Source organism: Triticum urartu, chromosome 5, assembly GCF_003073215.2.
Source record: "Triticum urartu cultivar G1812 chromosome 5, Tu2.1, whole genome shotgun sequence".
Taxonomy (NCBI): domain Eukaryota; kingdom Viridiplantae; phylum Streptophyta; class Magnoliopsida; order Poales; family Poaceae; genus Triticum; species Triticum urartu.
This window is the reverse complement of record NC_053026.1, coordinates 461,560,259-461,578,529: the sequence shown is the minus strand read 5'-3', so window position 1 is coordinate 461,578,529 and position 18,271 is coordinate 461,560,259. Positions and strand designations below refer to the sequence as shown.

At 41.4% G+C, this 18,271-nt stretch overlaps 1 protein-coding gene across 1 annotated transcript; it reads right to left on the bottom strand.

Annotated features, from left to right (window-relative positions):
• Positions 1-167: 167 nt before the first annotated feature.
• On the bottom strand, positions 168-9,910 carry LOC125507143. Its single transcript, XM_048671821.1, has 8 exons — positions 9,790-9,910; positions 4,956-5,194; positions 4,775-4,874; positions 4,621-4,664; positions 2,551-2,654; positions 1,345-1,549; positions 1,109-1,261; positions 168-1,025 (listed from the first exon to the last, which is right to left on the bottom strand). The coding sequence occupies exons 1-8, from the start codon at positions 9,908-9,910 to the stop codon at positions 633-635; spliced, it is 1,359 nt and encodes a 452-aa protein (XP_048527778.1). The 3' UTR covers positions 168-632.
• Positions 9,911-18,271: the final 8,361 nt, after the last annotated feature.

Genomic DNA, 18,271 nt, shown 5'->3' with positions numbered 1-18,271 from the left:
ACCCGTGTCCCTTGCACAAACTTCTATAAGAAACCAAACAATGTTGTGCCTCAGAGATATGTTCATGTTCATATGCCTGTCCAACAACAACAACCTTTGAAACAATTAGAGCTGCCAAATGTTAAGTTTCATAAAACTAGAAAAGTGGGAGAATGTTGGAGATGTTGTGATAAATGGGTTCAAAGACACAAGAGCAAATTAGTACCAAATATTCATATCATGCAGGAAGATCATACTGGCCGACAGCAAACTGACACTGAAGAACCTGAAATACAGGGAACAACACAGAAAATGTGATGTTCATTTCTGCCCAAGCCATCAGTGGTGCTCTCCCCTTCCACACCCACTGTGGTCATCTATCTCAATGGAAAAAGAGCAGTGGCTCTACTGTATGCTGGGAGTACATCTTTTATGGATCAACAATTTTCGGTCCATTCCAGTTATACTTTGCTTGCACCTACACCTAGAAACATTGCAGCGGCAGGAGGTCTACTTACATGGCAACACACGAGCCTCATGTTAAACATTGGGTTTGGGGTGTATAACCCGGGTAGCAGCAGCAGCAAGGTTCAACGTTCTAGTTTAACTTACACAGGAATCATGGGGTACTTATGATAACTTGCATATGAAGTTCAACATATGATCAGTGGTTGATCATGGCATCGGCGGCAAGGCTCCACAACATTTAGCTTGACTCTGGAAGGAACTTTTGGCTCAACATATGTCCTGATAGCCAAGAGCCCTTTACGAACTTCCACCATAAAATCCCCGTGCAACAGCATGCACTTTCCAATATTGTTGGTTAAACAACTATACGAAGGATGTCCTGTTGTGGTGTCCAATGTAAGGCCCTCAAGTGACGTTGTATTCTCAATGATATGGCATGTTAGCTCTACTAAGCTCTTTGCAGAGGAGAAACCAATAATCTTCACTGTCTTGAGGCTATCATGGCGGTGCCCTGGCATCTGCCTCAAATGTGATGTATCTCCCACGATTGATTCATGCAACATCTTTTTCTGCAAAACCTAGAGACGACAGGCCATATGGTTAGATTAATAATAATGCCATCATTGTAACTAATATCATTGCAATATGTACAGTAACTTACATTCATGACAAGGGTCTCCAAAGAAGGAGAAGCATCAAAAAGGGATATCAAAGAACAGTAGTCATAGGTCGAGGGAAATGTCAGTGTACTAAGATCAACATTCAAGTGCTTGAGATGTAAGAATTTGCTAGGTAAAACTGGTGTATCAATCATCTGCACAAAGACATTTCAGATCAATCATAATATCAGCAGTCGAAAGACAATCATACCATGCATATCAAGGATTTAGCATATACCTCATGACATGAACCTAGAGAAAGAGCTTCAACATAGCGCAAGCTAGACGGAAAATCAGCACAAACATAGCTGAGAACACCAGGAAAGGACAAGTCGAAATTCTTGAATTGTAATCCTACTCCAAATGATAGTTGTACTTGACGATGTCCCCTAAACTGGAAATTAGAGAGGTTTGGAGCTTCTACCTCTATAACCCGCAGCATCCTGCCGCCGTCAAACACATCCAGATATCTGAGTTGTTGTAGATGAAATGGTATTTTCAAGCAAATTATCTTATTGCAAAACTTGAGTTGCATCCGTTGCAAAGCAAAAGAATTGTGAAGAAGGGACCCCAATTGGTCCCCTGTGATATCAACATCACTCAGGTCGAGTCTTGACAGGCTTTTAAAGCATAACCCGCTGGTGGGAGAGAAAGCACAACGAGAAATATTTAGATACCGAATCGTGTTTCCGCTCTCATTAGCTAAAAGTGACCACGGAAAGTTGTAATATATTCCTGACTTTGAAGATAGTTCCACGGTGAGTTCTTCAATTCCCGGTGTAACGGCATTCTGAAACCAACTGACAATATTACAAACTTTTGGCATTGTAGAAACGGAAAACAATCTCAAGTGTCTTGGTGGCAGTGCATGGACGGTTTTTCAAAATGTGGTCAACTTTGCTAGTAAAATTTCTTGCTATTTCGTCCTCTCCACATGATTCTATATCTATGCCCAATGTTGTCATATTGAAAGCAAGGTTCGGATAGCATCTCCAAGAACGTTTAAATGCATGAGACACGCAAGCAGCTCGAGCAGCATCTCACATTGGCAGTAGGGAATATATATGACACCAGATATCCTGTATACACAAGCATGTGAGAAATTATTTCAAATGGACAAAAGAAATAAAGAAAACCATGTTGAGTAACATTTTAACCCAAGTGCTTGCACATGATTGCAACGCAATACAAAGGCACACCGTGCAATTGTGCTGACTGCTGAGTAAAGGGAGGTTACTTTTCCTCACTGTCTTGGTTCTAAAAGAATAGTAGTTGGTTCACCGTGCAATTGTGCTAACTGCTGAAAGGCACACTGCAGTAGGATTGTAGCAGGTTGCAGCACTAAGGATAAGTTCGTACTAAATACTCCTATTTACCAAGCACAGCTCAACCAATTAGTATAGTTGGAGCATTCATAGCCCATCATCAGCGTTTCATGGCGTACCTCTGGAAGATGTGGCCCAAGGTATTGTGTTTCACCACCTTGGGAACAATGGTCTTGTTTGCAGGTAGAGTCCTTTCTGTCAACCGTTGAATCAGCTGGTCCATCTGCAATACATAATACATGATTACAGGTAGATACTTATAGAAGATTGCAATACCACCCAAGTATATCGTTGAGGGTGCTCAAACAAACAAAATAAGACAGGGGAACACATAATCCAAAGGATAGTCTTGGCTTCCCCTCTGTTGTGTTGCCAAGGATCGTCTCAGACCCCATACCGACTAAGCAAGGCAGCCACCTGCCAAGTGCCAACTTTAGCTTGGAAGACATATGGGGCCTCCTCAAATCCAATGTATGCTTACTGTGTAATATTTGAGTTGCTAAACTGATATTATAGCAAAATTTTCATAACACGGGTACATACGAACAGCGCACACAACATTTGATCTTTCCCCAAATTGAGCCATAAAATCCTTAGCTTACCCAAACAGTTTCATCTATGACAAAAATGAAAATTTTACGCTCAAAATAGACACTAGGCTAGATCAACCTATAAGAATCTGCTTGCCTTACCTAGTCTTGTACCAGATGAAAATAACAGCGAGGCGGTGACTTACTATGGGGTTGGATTTGCAGGCGACGATTTACGCTCAACATTAAGAATATTTAATTTAAAAAATCAGGACCTGAACGATTATATGCATAAGCCTGATGGTTGCATATAATACAAAGATTGTTGAACCGGTGATTGCTAAGAGGTCAATTTCATGCATCAAATATAAACTGTAGTAGAATTTGATAATTCTAAGCTTGAAAGGAAACCTGGGTACAAAAATGATCTATTTGGTGTCGCCTTCTAGGAAATCTACCCTGTTCTGAAGGCTTGTGTAGATGAATTATTTTCTATGTGGAAAGATATACTTGTACACGCTGCGCCTTCGCCCGCTAATAGCGGCTAAGAAGCATGATCACCTAGAGCGCCATCACTGGATTTAACCAGAACAAAAGGCAAACAATTTTATACATGAATATCTATATGACTGCAGTCAGAACTAAAAGTACCCGATTTTAAATATGGGTTGGGTGGCCTGCTGGAGTGCAGTACTTGAGAGACTATGCTAGTGTAGTAAACATAAATTTGGCCGGTCAGCTTCTATAGGGAATGCAAAACACTTATGAAATAAGAAACAGAGAACATCTAAGCAGAAATAAGGTACATGTTTGCTTACGAATGGTACTAACATGATATATTTTCTGCCCGCCGGTAAGTTATCAAGCAAGATCATCAAATGTTTCTTTGTAGATCACATTGTGAGTATTGCCAACAGTTTTCAGGAGAGTTAGTTTCAGTCAAAGCTGGAAGATGAAGACTGACTAAGAAATACTCACATCAGTCAAAATAAAAATCCTGGGCTGAAAATTTGAGATGTACATAACTACTACAATGTAGCAACGAACCCATACACTTTTTTCATTATCCCTGCTGCCTTTTGACACTCAAGCGGACATTTGTATTGGCGACTATAAGAAAACTGGAAAATATATTAGATAGAGCGGGCGGTGAGGTCCCAGGTGGGGGGAGTGGGGGAGGCGGTGGGGTGGCACTCGGTAGGCAGAGCGACCGACGGCGGTGTGATCGCATGCGAAATCATAGTCAGAACTTTGCATTTGAAGGTACACGCTCAGAGGAATTTTTTTTGCTCAGTGCCAAAAGTATCAAATGCCTAAAACTGAAAATCACATCCTGAACTGAGCATTTTATTGAGAATCGGCAAAATAAGTTAAAGACAACAGTACGAGAACAGGTGAACGGTGATCTGATTTCAACACAAAATACTCATGAAGAAATAAAATGGGTGGACAGTGGTTTGGTTTCTAAGCATAAAACTGATCATGTTTATGCCACACATTAAGCACATAATGTGTGCGTATTTGGAGCCTGAAACATCTACCAACTAAAACTACTCCCAAAAGCAATCTTCAAGTTCAATCTTAAGACGTAACACATAAAGCTACAGACTACAATTTTGATGCACAGATTTAGCTCACTCAATCCAGTTTAGAGAGTACCCACACCCAATTCTGGAAAAAATAATGCGAGGCCCAATCCTCCGCTGCATCAAGCATCAACCATCATGAGATTGATTCCTTAATTGATCTGAAAACAGTTGCTTGGATTAATGTACTGTTACAACTTGATGTCAGAGGAAAGGAGGGATAAAACCTTGAGGAGCTGCATGTCCATGGCGTCCTTGACATCTCCTTGAAGAATCCCTTGACAACGGCGACCGTGATGGATGGGGAACTCCCATGGCGTGCCCCAACTGCATCTCCAGCAGAGAATATGAAGAGAAGGTGAGGTGTATGGGCAGCGAATCTCGGCCAAGAAGGAAGGAAGGACGAACCTGGGACCACCGGAGACACGCCGGCGAAGCCATGCCCGAAACCCTAGCCATGGGTGTGTGGTTGCGAGCGGGCTGTAGAGGCCGGGAGCAGAGAGTCTGGGTGGAGGGGAGGGAGGCGCGGACCGTCGGCAGCTTGGGGCGTGCCGCGCTGCGCCGGAGGCGCCGGAAGCAGCCGGCATGGGCGGCGGCGGCGGCGATGACTTCATAGGCGAGAGGGAGAGGAGGCGAGCCCGTGTGCTCTGTGTGTGGTTGTGTTTCCTTTTTTCTTTACAGAACTGCTTGGACCGCGCGTTGAATAGTCCAAACGACAGGGGGTTTTACGAAAAAATGAATCGTTTTTCCTGAGTACCACTTAAACAAGGACCGCGGTTTGATTTCAAAGAAACAGCGGGTTTTTTTCGCAAAAACACCAGCGACGTACGACCAGAAGCGATGCGTGGTTTATTAGTAGGTAGAGAAATGCATGTTTTGTATTATCTATATATACTACTTAAAAAAGAATAATGTTCCTTTTCCTGCCAGGCGGAGTGGTTCGTCGAAAATTCCATCCTTGGACTGAGCATCATTCCATGAAAATGGTCGTAGTTGTCCCACATTTAATTGACTTACCAAATAAACTTATCTTTTTTCTTTGGAAGTCAATAAATGATTGCAAAATAAAATCCTAAAATATATTCAAATAGGTATATCATGGGCAGAATTTGGTAAACATTTATTTACAAAATCATATTAAAATATTTATATCCAGTTGCAACCAGCGGACAATTATTATTGTGTATAAAGAAGGACAGTTATTTGTATGCATCTCTTCTGATTGTGTAAAACTCGATGAGTTTTCAGTTCATTTTGTCATAATTACGTCAGTGACTTTGTCAATTTGGAGATGGTGAATGCATTGAAAAAGAAAAAGTATGATCCGTCTGGACACATGACATACATCTTTATGAACCTTATATGCACTTCACGTTGTATTGTCAATTTTTTTTATTATTTCTCTAATCCACTTCCCAAGTCCAAGCTCATCACCTTTATCAATGGTGCATCCAAATCGCAATTCCTCCTTCCACCCTCACCCACACACACTTGCATTTAAAACATGTAACCACACAATTATATTTGTGTCAGTAAAGGATGCTTGCAGTTTTTGATTGCTTCACGGAAAAAATACACACAAACATCTAGAACAGTGAACTTGAGAAACTGGAAATACGAAAAAATACTTTCTTTCTCTAGATGCATGCAAGATGGAATGTATAGAAGCCAATTAACTAAATAAGAGAAATATCATATTTCTATTCCAACTTGGTTAACATCAACTGCACATGAATCAGTTAAGCCATCAGCATAAAATATAATATATGAACATCCATTATTAGCTTCAACTTTTTTGCAAAACACAATGACTATAACTTTGTCGCCGGTAGCATCAAAAGTTAAGGCTTCAAGACAACTGATGACTCAACCTTCACCCTTTCTAGTAACCTCCTTAGCATTATGCATCATTTTGACAACCTGACAATACTTCACATGACAATTAGAAATCAAAAGACTGATCTGAATTAAAAATAGCATTGGTGCATACCTTATCTTTACGAACATCAACATGTGAACTAAAAACAGCGTTGGTGCATGCCTTATCTTCACGAATATCAATATGTGAGAGTACCACATTACATCATCGGTGCTTCTTCAGGTGAACCAAAATACACAGATAGTCCCAAATGAATCGGTGTTCCCCTCACTCCACAAATCCATGCGGCTATTCACATTGTATCAAATAAATACATGAGCAAACAATACAACACAAGATCGATCTCTCTCTCTCTCTCTCTCTCTCATCTACGCAACAGCAGCAACAACATATTTTAGTCGCACAATGATAATCACATCTAACATCTCTCCCTCCCATCCCTCTGCCTCTAACCAGAAAAAAGGACCAGTGCTCAAAACACTTACGCAAACCAGACAGAAGGGACCGGTGCTCAAAACATTGATGCAACAAGAGAAACAGAGAGTACATAGCACCAACATGCTCTTGTCGCAAACATAGTAGGAATGTACAATTAGTTGCAACCATCATCTGGTTTGGTTTCTCTCCATAACAAAGTATAGACCATAAGACTTGGGTTTTAAAACTCAACATTTCAAACAAGAAATTCATAGTTGTAATCAGATGGACCCACAAGTGCTTTTTCCATACATACAGGCAAGGACCAAAAAATACAAACATTTTAGTTAAAAAATGCAGCTAGGATCTTCATACACACCAATCACTTCGCGGTCTCCCCAATATGCTCACCACCGTGTTGATGGTACATCTAGCTCACAATCTTCTAACCCTCCTACAAAACAAAGGTATGTCAAGTGGTCAGACCAACATGCTGATTACTTTACTAAAATATGAATCAAATAGACACCCTGAAAGTTTGGTACCAAGGAAAAATGCAGAAAAAATTATTGGAGCATAGATAGTACAACTGTAGCAAAACCAGACCTTTGGGATGTGTATTTTTTGGTGCTTCCGAATTCAACCTTGATTCTGGTTCAAACTAAGATTTGCATGCAAACAACTTTGACGATGCAATACAAGCATGCCGCTGAAGAAATTCTGCTTAAACTTCTGACCCTTTGTCATACCTATGAAAGATATTGTTGTTATGGTTTAACAATCTACAGTTCCTATCATAGAGACCTCTCAGGCCCTAGAATAGCAAGGACTGTCATTGCATACATCAAAACATGTTGATATAAACTTTTGTGTACAATTATGCATACCTTCTTCTGCAGCAAGATCAATATATCACTGAATCACACTTCTGAACTTCTTCCTTCAGATTTGTCCCAGACATTTGGCAATTGAAAATTCACAAGAGATTTACAAAAGCAGAGACTAAAAAAGTACTTGGCATAACCCAACATATGTACCTGAACATGTAAGTGCTTGGTCGGAGCAGACTTTGAAAAAGAGAAACTCCAATGCAATATCTATTGACTAATCATCATGTGTATGTTCAAGGTTACACTACTATCAGCTTGGTGATATTCTCCATATAATACCTCTCATCAGTCCCTCGTGTACATTGAAACACAAAATATTTTTTAGCCAATAAATATGTAAACCAAGAAGGCTTGCATCTAATACATCGGATTTACAGCAAAAGCTAGTTGTCTTATAAAACAGAGAAACTTAATTGGCAAAAAAACTTGTTGCATTCCATTTGCTTCAGGGGAATTACTTAAGGCAAGTGCCACAACTTTTATGATGATATCATGAACAGAAAAGGTCACTCTGGTTATCCGAATAACTTATGAACAAATATAATAAATTCTCATTCTGTTCAAACCGGCTAAAAATTTGGATACCAAGTCCACAATGGCTATAATTGGTGCTCCATTAGTAACCTCACATCAAGAACAGTAAAAATGTCTAACCTTTATTTTGGTAACCACTTGAGTAGCTGAGAATCAGAGGCAAAATTAAATCAAAGGGTCATTGGGCAATTGTATGAAAGCTGGCGACGCCAAGTGACTGAAGCATGTGTTGATTGATCTCACTGCAAAATAATCAATGGAATTGACTGTCAGGCATCAAGTTTCACCCATGAAGTTGACGACATTTTTGTGAGCTGAGTTGACAAATTACAAGAAGAAAACATAATTAGAAGCATCATTTTTGTGCCTTTAGTTTCTAAAAAAATGATGTACTGATGATTGGTTGCACAATATAGTATATGAGAACTGCACACATGAATAATATAGTGCACTCGACTAAATGCGCTGAGCAAACCAGTGGAACAACCAATTCCGTGCAGCTAAAATGATAAATCATACTATTACAAGCCATGTCGATGTGCTGGCGAGGAAAAGAATTGGGTGTGCCAGACCTTAAGAATGCACACCTGGGAAACTGAGTTGCCTTGCGTCCTTAACCAGTAGGCTCCATTGAAGCTTCTCAGCATGCCGGCAACAACGAGTGGAGGCGTAATGAATGGCGATCTAGAGGCAGTGCGTGAGCATGGAGAATAGCAACCCAGAGGCAGCACTTGGGCAGAGACCATGTCGGCGGCAGTGGCAGTGGGGCAGGAACGGAGCGCGACGAATGACAACCCTGATGTAGTTGCATACTGATGTTATTAATCCCCAAAATCTGGGTGTGTGCTTGTCCAACAAATCACCTAAGAAATTATTACAAAGGGGTATTGAAATCTGGTGTCCTGTAAACACAGTAAGCAGACATTGCAAACAACTCATCATATCAAAAAAATGTTCTGTAAATTACAACAAATCACTGTATTCATATTCGGTCAAAGTAATTAGGCATCACATTATGAGATTCTAAAATTGGAATGACTAAACATGATGATGCTAAAGAAATGGGGACACAAAAAGTCCTTGGCATTGGCTCCCATCAAATGCTATAAATGGCATGTTTGTGGTAATAGTCAGTCTGATGTACACAAGAACTTTAAATAAAGCATTACCAAATCTACCAATACTTGGTTCTGTAGTGTCATGCATGAAAAACTGCACACAGGCAAGTTTTTTGAACAATAAATAGATATAGCATTTACACAAACATCATTGGGGAATATAAGGCTGCCCCCGTTGCAACCAACATGATTAGTTTTCAGTTACCGATGGTTTGATAGGATAAATATAGTCTGCGGCCATATCGCGTCCACTCACCACTGAAACTGCACACCATTATTCTTTTGTATAGAACAGGTCACAGGTCACCCACTCAAGAGAGCAACACATGGAGTTATGCAAGGATTAATTGTGATTCAAGAACAACTAATCACCATTATTATTGATTAATGGTTTCATCAGTAACCATTAAACCTTTCCTTGCTCTCCTGTTTCAAATATGGGTTCCCTAGCTTCCTCCTCCCTGACGTGTAGTAGTGCAGCTGATGAGTATATGTGTCGCCATCAACATCGGCCTTGCACGCCATGTCCAGCATCTCGCACGGTCATTGTTGGAAGCTCATGATCCAAATTCCGAACATCATCTATCTTGCGCATTCAGCTGTCCAGCTTATCCCGCAACTTTTGTTCTAAAACTGAACTTGGCGACCCTTGAAGGTTCAGTCTATAAAACAGAAAACCATAACCGCCGGCCAATAATATGAATGAATGCCAATAAATTCAGCAAATACTTGGTACAATAGCGAAATCCATCACGCATGGAATTGGAGTCCAGGGACAGTGCCGGCGGCTCGACGAGATAATTGATCTAGTGTATAACATAATTTTTGGATCAGCAAAATGTACCTAATTTTTTTTTGGTCCCGTGCTGCATGTATCTATTCGCCATGCACTTTTGTCCTCGGACCTAATGAGGCGAGGCCACAAACCCATCCAAGCTAACAAACTAAAGCACAACTGTTCAAAAACAATCACGAAAAGAATATAAAAATCAGATCCCTGTGGCATTTTGGATCAGGACATGAAACTGTAATTGCAAGCATCAATGTGTGTACCTGCGCGTCGATGATGTGGACGATGCAGATCTTGCCATCCCCATGCGCCGGAACCCATGCAGCACTACATCCTTGAAGAGCGCATCATCAACATGAGAAGCAGGCTTGGTGCAGCCGTGCAGGATCTTCTGGACCGAAGGTGGAAGGGAGGGCCTGGAGCACGACATCCTGCTTGCAGGCTTACCTGGCGGCGGTGCTCCTATACTTCAGTGGCGTACGACCTGCTTCTCGTCATTGCGGATGCAGTGCCCTATGTCCAGCTCCACGCGATCGAGTGGTCTCGTCGATCTTGGCCGGAGGACAGGCGCAGCGGTATCTTATCTGATGAGCGGCGTGCGTGTACCCAGAGTCCCAGACTGGCCATCTGCGGTGTCGCGGTAGCTGGAGATCGAGTTGGAGTTGGGGATGGACGGAGGAGAATGACCACGCGAGCGGCGGCAGCGGCGTGGCGGGCGGTAGTGCATAGGCATGTCCTTTTCCCGTATGATGGACCAGAGGCCGCCGAGCTTCCCTCTCCCCTCTCCCTCCTCTCTCTTCCATGGCTACGGACATGATGGGTTGGCGATCGGGTTTGGAAAAAATTGAAAGGAAGGGGAGGATTTGCTTTTTGGGGGAAATCGTGAAGGAGATCGATTGGGAAGGAAACAAATCAGACGATGTGTGGTATGGCAGGAAGAATTCCATGAAAAAAAATATGTTGTGGGCTCCTTCATCATGTATATGGTATTATTTCTGAATTTTTAAAAACCAAATATTTACATGATTGAGTTGAATCGGCACCTGCCAAAGCAAGCACGAATAAATGGAAGGAGTATCAGACGCGATTCGGTTTTAAGTCCGAAGAACAAAAAATTAACGTGAGAGGGGTGGTGGGAGTTGAGACGAAAATAAACCGGACGAAAAAAACCCAGACGAAAGTGGTGGGACTATTCAACCAACTCGTCCATTAGGAGTAGAGATGTGTGGTTTCGTCCTCTCCTGCGTTCATGCTCTCTCGGTTTATTTTCTCCTATTGAAGCGCCTCCTTATCCAATATCGCTATCGCCACTCCCCCCGTGTCACTTGCATTGTATTAAATTCGACCCAATTTATAGCCCATTGCAGTCTGCCAATTAGCTACTGCAGCTCATTACATCTGACTCGATATTGAACTTTCCATTTACATTACCCATATTTTGAAGCAGCCTAAAATTATATTTCAGAGCAGTCCAAAATGCTACATCACAGGTACACTTTTTTTTTTGAACAAAGGAAGGCACCAACAGGTGCCAATTCATTCAGCTCAAAGTCATACTACATGAAGAGTTACAAGATTTGCCAAGAAATAGGAAAGAAAGAGCAGCAGAATGTGAGGAGCTAGAGCTGAATAGAAGTCCTTGAAGACAGCAAGGGAGCAGGAATCCCCACTGATGAACAACATGACCAAAATGGCAATGCAGCCAGAGGAGAAAAGTAGATGGTCTACTCATCTGACAGAGACTGAGGAAACGAAGCAGTAATCTGGTCCAGATATAGAGATTAAAAAGCAGCATGAGCCTCCTATCTTCGTTTGTCTGCACCATCAACAACGCCATGTAGTTGTACTAACATACCTAATGGTGGCAAATGGTGGGAAGACGTGCCATGCCCTGCTCGACAGATACCGGCTCATCATGGAAGTAGTTATGCACGCATTTATTTTAAAAATAAAAGAAAGATGAGGTTACATATCCAAAGGTGTAAAAAAAGGAATGAAGTACCTCTGATGGAAGAACATAAAATACTGCACTACTAAAACAAAGTAGTCAATGTAGCAATTTGGTTGTCAAAAAAAGTTACATGCAAATGTAGCCTTCAAGAGAAATGGAAACTGGGGGGTTCCACTGTCAAAATTTAAGAAACATAACACCCATAGAGATACATACCACAGAGAGAGAACAATCAAATCACGAGAAAGATAAAAGTGCAATTGTCATTTGACAAGAATCAAAATAGGAAACATTCGTCAGAAAAATCTATAAGCTCAATATGCAGACATGACACACAGACACACACAGACACACATGAGCAATTTGGAAATAAAGTAATTATGCATCAACTATACACCAATGTACGCACATACACTTCTCACACATTTACACCTATTGGCATCTGCAATCATGCATCAACTATATTCGCTAAAGCTACAATAGACGATGAAAGTCACTTGTGGGCTGTGGCAACAACTAGGATATAAGCAACTCCCCCTTGCTTCACCATAATCTAGAGAGATAAGCCCCAAGACACCAAATAATATAGTAGGACACAAAGTTAGACAATCTCATTGAATAAAGAGCTACCTTAAATGGAAAAAAATGTTCCAGTATACAAGAAACACAATGTTGATTTATTATTGCAAACTTTATAACCAACTGATTCATGACCACAAGAGGAATTAAAGAAGGCTTTGCAGGATGACTATTCCCAAAGCTAATATGGCTAAGAATTTTGTTTCTCCTACAAAAGTCACTCTTGTATCTACAATGGAGTCCCTGATTGTAACCTCAAGGTGACCAAGCTCATCCGAGAGTGATAATCCTGAAATTTAATCTAGTGGTTTGCCCTTGATATATGCACATTTTCTTTATAAGTTGGTAAGCGACAAAGATGGCATCCATGTATGAACATTCAAGCAATAATCCTTGAGTGATAATCCAGAAATCAAATCTAGTGGTTAATTTGCATTGATAAATGCACACTATCTTGTTAAATTACTAAGCGATAGAGATGGCATCGTTCGTGTGAGCTTGTCCATCTACAAACTTTTAAGCCAAATATATTGATATCAATGATACGCTCCTCCTATATGCATGTAGGTGATCGGTTAGGCCAATCGATCCAGTCATCGTACATGGGCACCATGGCTATTTGAGCTAGCAGTGAGGACTTTGGCCGCTCGACGCCGGCGAGTAGGCCGAGGAGGTACGTGCGAGTCACTGAAGCAGCATGCATGACTGGTTACCAGTGACTCAGGCCAGGCCAGTGCAGCGGCGCCCACGGGCTCGAATTACGGACGTGGGGATCAGACAATCAATCTCATCTCTTCACCCCTTCGACTATGGATCCTAACAAAAATCCCTGAAAAAAAGATGGATCCCAACAAACAGATCATTTTACTACCCACTACCAGACCAACCCAACCCAACGCAACCCCAGAAAATTTCCAAGTAGATCGATATATCGATTGACGGTTTTAACACTCATGTAAGGCAGAGAAACTTGCACTGTAATACTTCACATGGTTTTGACCACCCCTGAATATTACGTGAAGCATGTCTCCAATTGTTTCCAATCTAGACAGAGTGGACTTTGGTAACACCAGCCTTAGCTTCACAACAAAATTTCTGAATATGCAGGAATAAAACAACCCAGCTAGTTAAGTACTTTGCAAAAACCATGAAATCCTATAGAAAGTTCATTGTGTTCAACTGAAAAAATAAGACACGAGTACAGAACTGCAGGTTTGATAATAACTAATCCAGAAGAAACTCAAGTGCATTGCAATGGAAAAAAGAATCACATAAAAAAACTATTACCTTCTTCGATTAGTAGAGAAGAGAAGCACTATCAATATCTCAATAAGCTTTTTGGATATTTCAGACATGATATTCAATTCAGAGAGGCGGACATAGCTGAGGCAATGATGTGGGTCGCGCTCGTCTCACCATTTATTACCTTACTCGAGCAGTAAAAAAGCAATATCAATAGTATCAATAAGCTTTTTTTGGATAATTCAGACATAATATTCATTTCAGAGAGGAGGATATGGCCGAGGTGACGTCACGGTCAGGTACATCTCACAGCTATTACCTCCTCAAGTAGTAGAGGTATAACATTCAGTTCAGAGAGGCGGCCAAGGACGAGCAGAGGTCGTGTCTGTCTCGCCGTCGTGGGCTCACAGAAATGACATTTGTATGTTATTATCGCTACACTGCATTATGGATTTATAATGGACAGAAAAACTAAAATATAAGGATTAAACCACTTTGTCTCGTTGAGATGGCTTCCGAGAAAAAACATATGTCATTTCTTTTTATTGCAACATCCTCTGTTTTTAACTCCGCCTATGTTGTCTCAACATAGCCGGTCCCAAGCCCGGGTAAAGGAGGAGGGTTGTGATAGGCTTGGCGAGCCAACGTAAAAACTCAACCACTCTTATGGAGATGAAACCCAAAAGATTTTCGTTGGGGCGTAACCCTCTCAGCGACGCGCCACATCGGAACCCGGGTGTGGTGGAAAATGGGCAAGGGCCGGGCCGTTACCCCCCAAGTGGCGCGCCGTATCTTGATTCGGATACGGTGGCAAGTGAGCGAGGATCGGGTCGTCGCATCCTTAGTGGCGCGCTACATCGGCGCCCGGATGTAGTGGAAAATGAGCAAGGGTCTTCGCATTTGACTCGACGAGTGCGAAGGGTAAGGAAGCTAGCCGAGCCTAGGAGGATTCGCTTAGGTAGCTGGAACGTAGGGTCTCTGACAAGGAAGCTTCGGGAGCTAGTTGATGCAGCGGTGAGGAGAGGTGTTGATATCCTTTGCGTCCAAGAAACCAAATGGAGAGGACAGAAGGCGAAGGAGGTGGAGGATACCGGCTTCAAGCTGTGGTACACGGGGACGGCTGTAAACAGAAATGGCGTAGGCATCTTGATCAACAAGAGCCTCAAGTATGGAGTGGTAGACGTCAAGAGACGTGGAGACCGGATTATCCTGGTCAAGCTGGTAGTTGAGGACTTGGTTCTCAATATTATCAGCGCGTATGCCCCGCAAGTAGGCCACAATGAGAACACCAAGAGGTAGTTCTGGGAAGGCCTGGAAGACATGGTTAGGAGTGTACCGATTGGTGAGAAGCTCTTCATAGGAGGAGACCTCAATGGCCACGTGGGTACATCTAACACAGGTTTTGACGGGGCGCACATGGGGGCTTTGGCTATGGCATCAGGAATCAAGAAGGAGAAGATGTCTTAAGCTTTTCTCTAGCCTACAACATGATTGTAGCTAACACCCTCTTTAGAAAGAGAGAATCACTGTTGTAAAGTATATGCGAGAGACAATTGACAAGTAGTGGAATCGCTGTTCTCATTGATTGGGTTTGTTACAATATATACATCCCGTAGGGACGCGACGATACAGAGGGACGCGAAGGGAGAGGCGTGTCGGTTGCCTGTTGGCAACGGCATGGCAGTTAACAAGGGGAGATTCCCTTCCAATTAAACATGTGTGTTTAATTCTAACACTCCCCCTAATCTTCGCTTGTCCATGTAGTATCATCAACTCGAAAGAGTCTCCTCCAAAAACCCTGTGGGAAAAATATGAGGAGTAGTGTAGAATATGTTGCTAAAACTCCTTCAAACCCAGTGGGAAAAATAAGGAGAAATGATGCAACATATAATGATTATTGTCTCTTTTAACTCAATACGAGAAAACTCATAGAGTTTAGAGGACAATAAATATGTCATATACACTTTCTTAAAACCCCCGGTGGGAAAAACAAAAAGTATGACATATGATCTCATGTTGATATTACCTCATTAAAAACCTTCATGAGAACCTTTAAAGTAAACTCATTAAGAAAAAAGAGTATAATATGATGCTTTGAACAGGAACAATTCAGGAAGGTACTCCCCCTGATTCTTGCAAATTCCGAAGCCATCACATACCAACTCCATGAACGTATTTCTGGAATGTAGAAACTGGTAGAGACTTGGTGAACAAATCATTCACATGATTTGACTTGCAAGATATGCAATATAACGATATTGCTAATTACGTAACCTGTTTGCATCCGGGCAACACAAGCAACATTATCTTTGAGATAATGGTTGGTGGATGTAGCCATGAGGTATGTTTGGAAGACTCTTCATGAGAGGGCTACCACACCTAGTATGAACACTAAGCTTGTCTACGATCTGACATAGTGGGGATCTAATCGATGTATCCAATGATATCGGTGTTCACATTTCCGTGAAACTAAAAAACCAGGACAAGATGTTTGATGCCTTTGGAGATATAGATAGATATTCTTGAGTCCCAACCAATTGTATTTGGTGGATCCAATGGCATTATGGAACGTTGAGTCCCAATATTTCATTTTCATCATCTCTTGGTCTAAATAGATCTTTCTCTACGTCTAGAGAATGAACTACCATGAGAGTTATGGATGGATAAGATTTGTCCATAATGAATTTCTCCAATATATTTTGGATATAGACAACATAGTATACCATAATGTATGAATGAAGGTGCTCAAGTTGTAGTAACGAGCAGTATTTTGGTTTACCCAAATCCTTCATTTTAAACTCCGTCATTTAGATGATTACATGTGTCGTCATTGCAGACACGCAAACATGGATAATCATCATTGTAGGAGTAATCCTTGTGAATAAGGAACTCACTATGTCGGTTGTACCAAATGTACCGACGATAATAATAAGTCATATGGTGACTTATTGATTTTACACAATGTATGTTGCATTTTGTACTTCGATTCAGAATTGAGATTCCATCGGAAATCAATCATATATGTCTGAATCTAGTGATCCACATGGACATGTGATCACTACATCTATCAACTGCAGAGATAGATGATTTTGAACTGCCAATGATATAACTTATCGGAATGAGATTCCATCTCCGGAGAATAGTTGGGTATCTGCGTGAACCCTTGTGCTACAATACTTGCTCTTTGTTTCATCACCTCATTGTTCTCAATTCTGTTTCCAGAAGAAAACTGGTGTAGGTATTGCCTATGAATACCTTCCCATTATTGAGCAAGATCATTTCTACCTAGATTATACCCTTTGCTTGAGTTCAGTCCGGGTGTTGATCACACTTTGCCATGGCCATGGTCTTTGGATCTGAATCATTTGTAAGGTTTTGCAATCTAGTTGAGAAATGTATGTCGACAATTGTAGACTTCCGGTTATATGATTCTCCAGAATCTATATATCAATATATAGTTGATGAAAATATCGTTACCCGTAGTGACTTCTCGCGATTTCCCAATGCGATTGAGTCGGGTATTCCGATGTCCCGGTCATTGTGTGCACTATGACATGGGTTGGTGGAGGTTTCCCGTCCACTGGGTGTATACTACCCATTAGGTGTCTGCCAACGTGAAGTTGACTTGCATTTACTGATTCACAGGCCTTGATATCCTTGCTTGCGAGAAGCTGAATCCTGATGTACTTCTGCCATACATCTCCCCCTGTTGCTTTGAATGAGGAGTGAAGTGGATTTTGCTGGTACCCCCATTCTTTCAGGCGTACTTTTGCAGGATTGTAGGATTGTGTGACACCTTTATAGTCAGTAAATGAATCTGGCAGATTATTTGCAATGTGTTGCAAATCTTCTGAATGCATGGTTCAGATCTTTGAGTACGTGGATTTAAGGCAGAAATGCGTTGAACATTCCACTAATTTCCTGGCATTTTTATGGTACTTGAAATCTCCCCCTAATGCCTGGAAGTGTTCCTCATTAAATCAGCATACTGGCCTTGAATAACTCCCCATGCGAGGGGCGTGAGGTATTGACGGAAATACAGTTATTCCTCACATAGATCCCAACTATATGTTGAGGGGCCAATGATGTATGCCGGGTGGTGATATCGGTATGAAACCGAATTACCGCAGATAGGAAATACTTGATAGATTTCCACGTATTAAAGACAGAGGGGAATAATATTATGCAGTTTGGTCATGAGCGTGTAAAACTACATGACTCCAACGTAAAGTTGGTAAGTTGCAATTCCAAAGTAAAGATAATGCAATGAGCTTAACTCTTTGGATAGGATTCTACCAAACCATCTTGAGTCTAGACATTAGGA

Coding starts and splice junctions, on each gene's coding strand:
- LOC125507143 (XM_048671821.1), bottom strand. CDS start 9,910: ATGGCGTGCAAGGCCGATGTTGATGGCGACACATATACTCATCAGCTG. Junction 4,875..4,955: donor CGTGTCTCCGGTGGTCCCAG/GTTCGTCCTTCC, acceptor CTGGAGATGCAG/TTGGGGCACGCCATGGGAGT. Junction 1,262..1,344: donor CTCTAGGTTCATGTCATGAG/GTATATGCTAAA, acceptor GTCTTTGTGCAG/ATGATTGATACACCAGTTTT.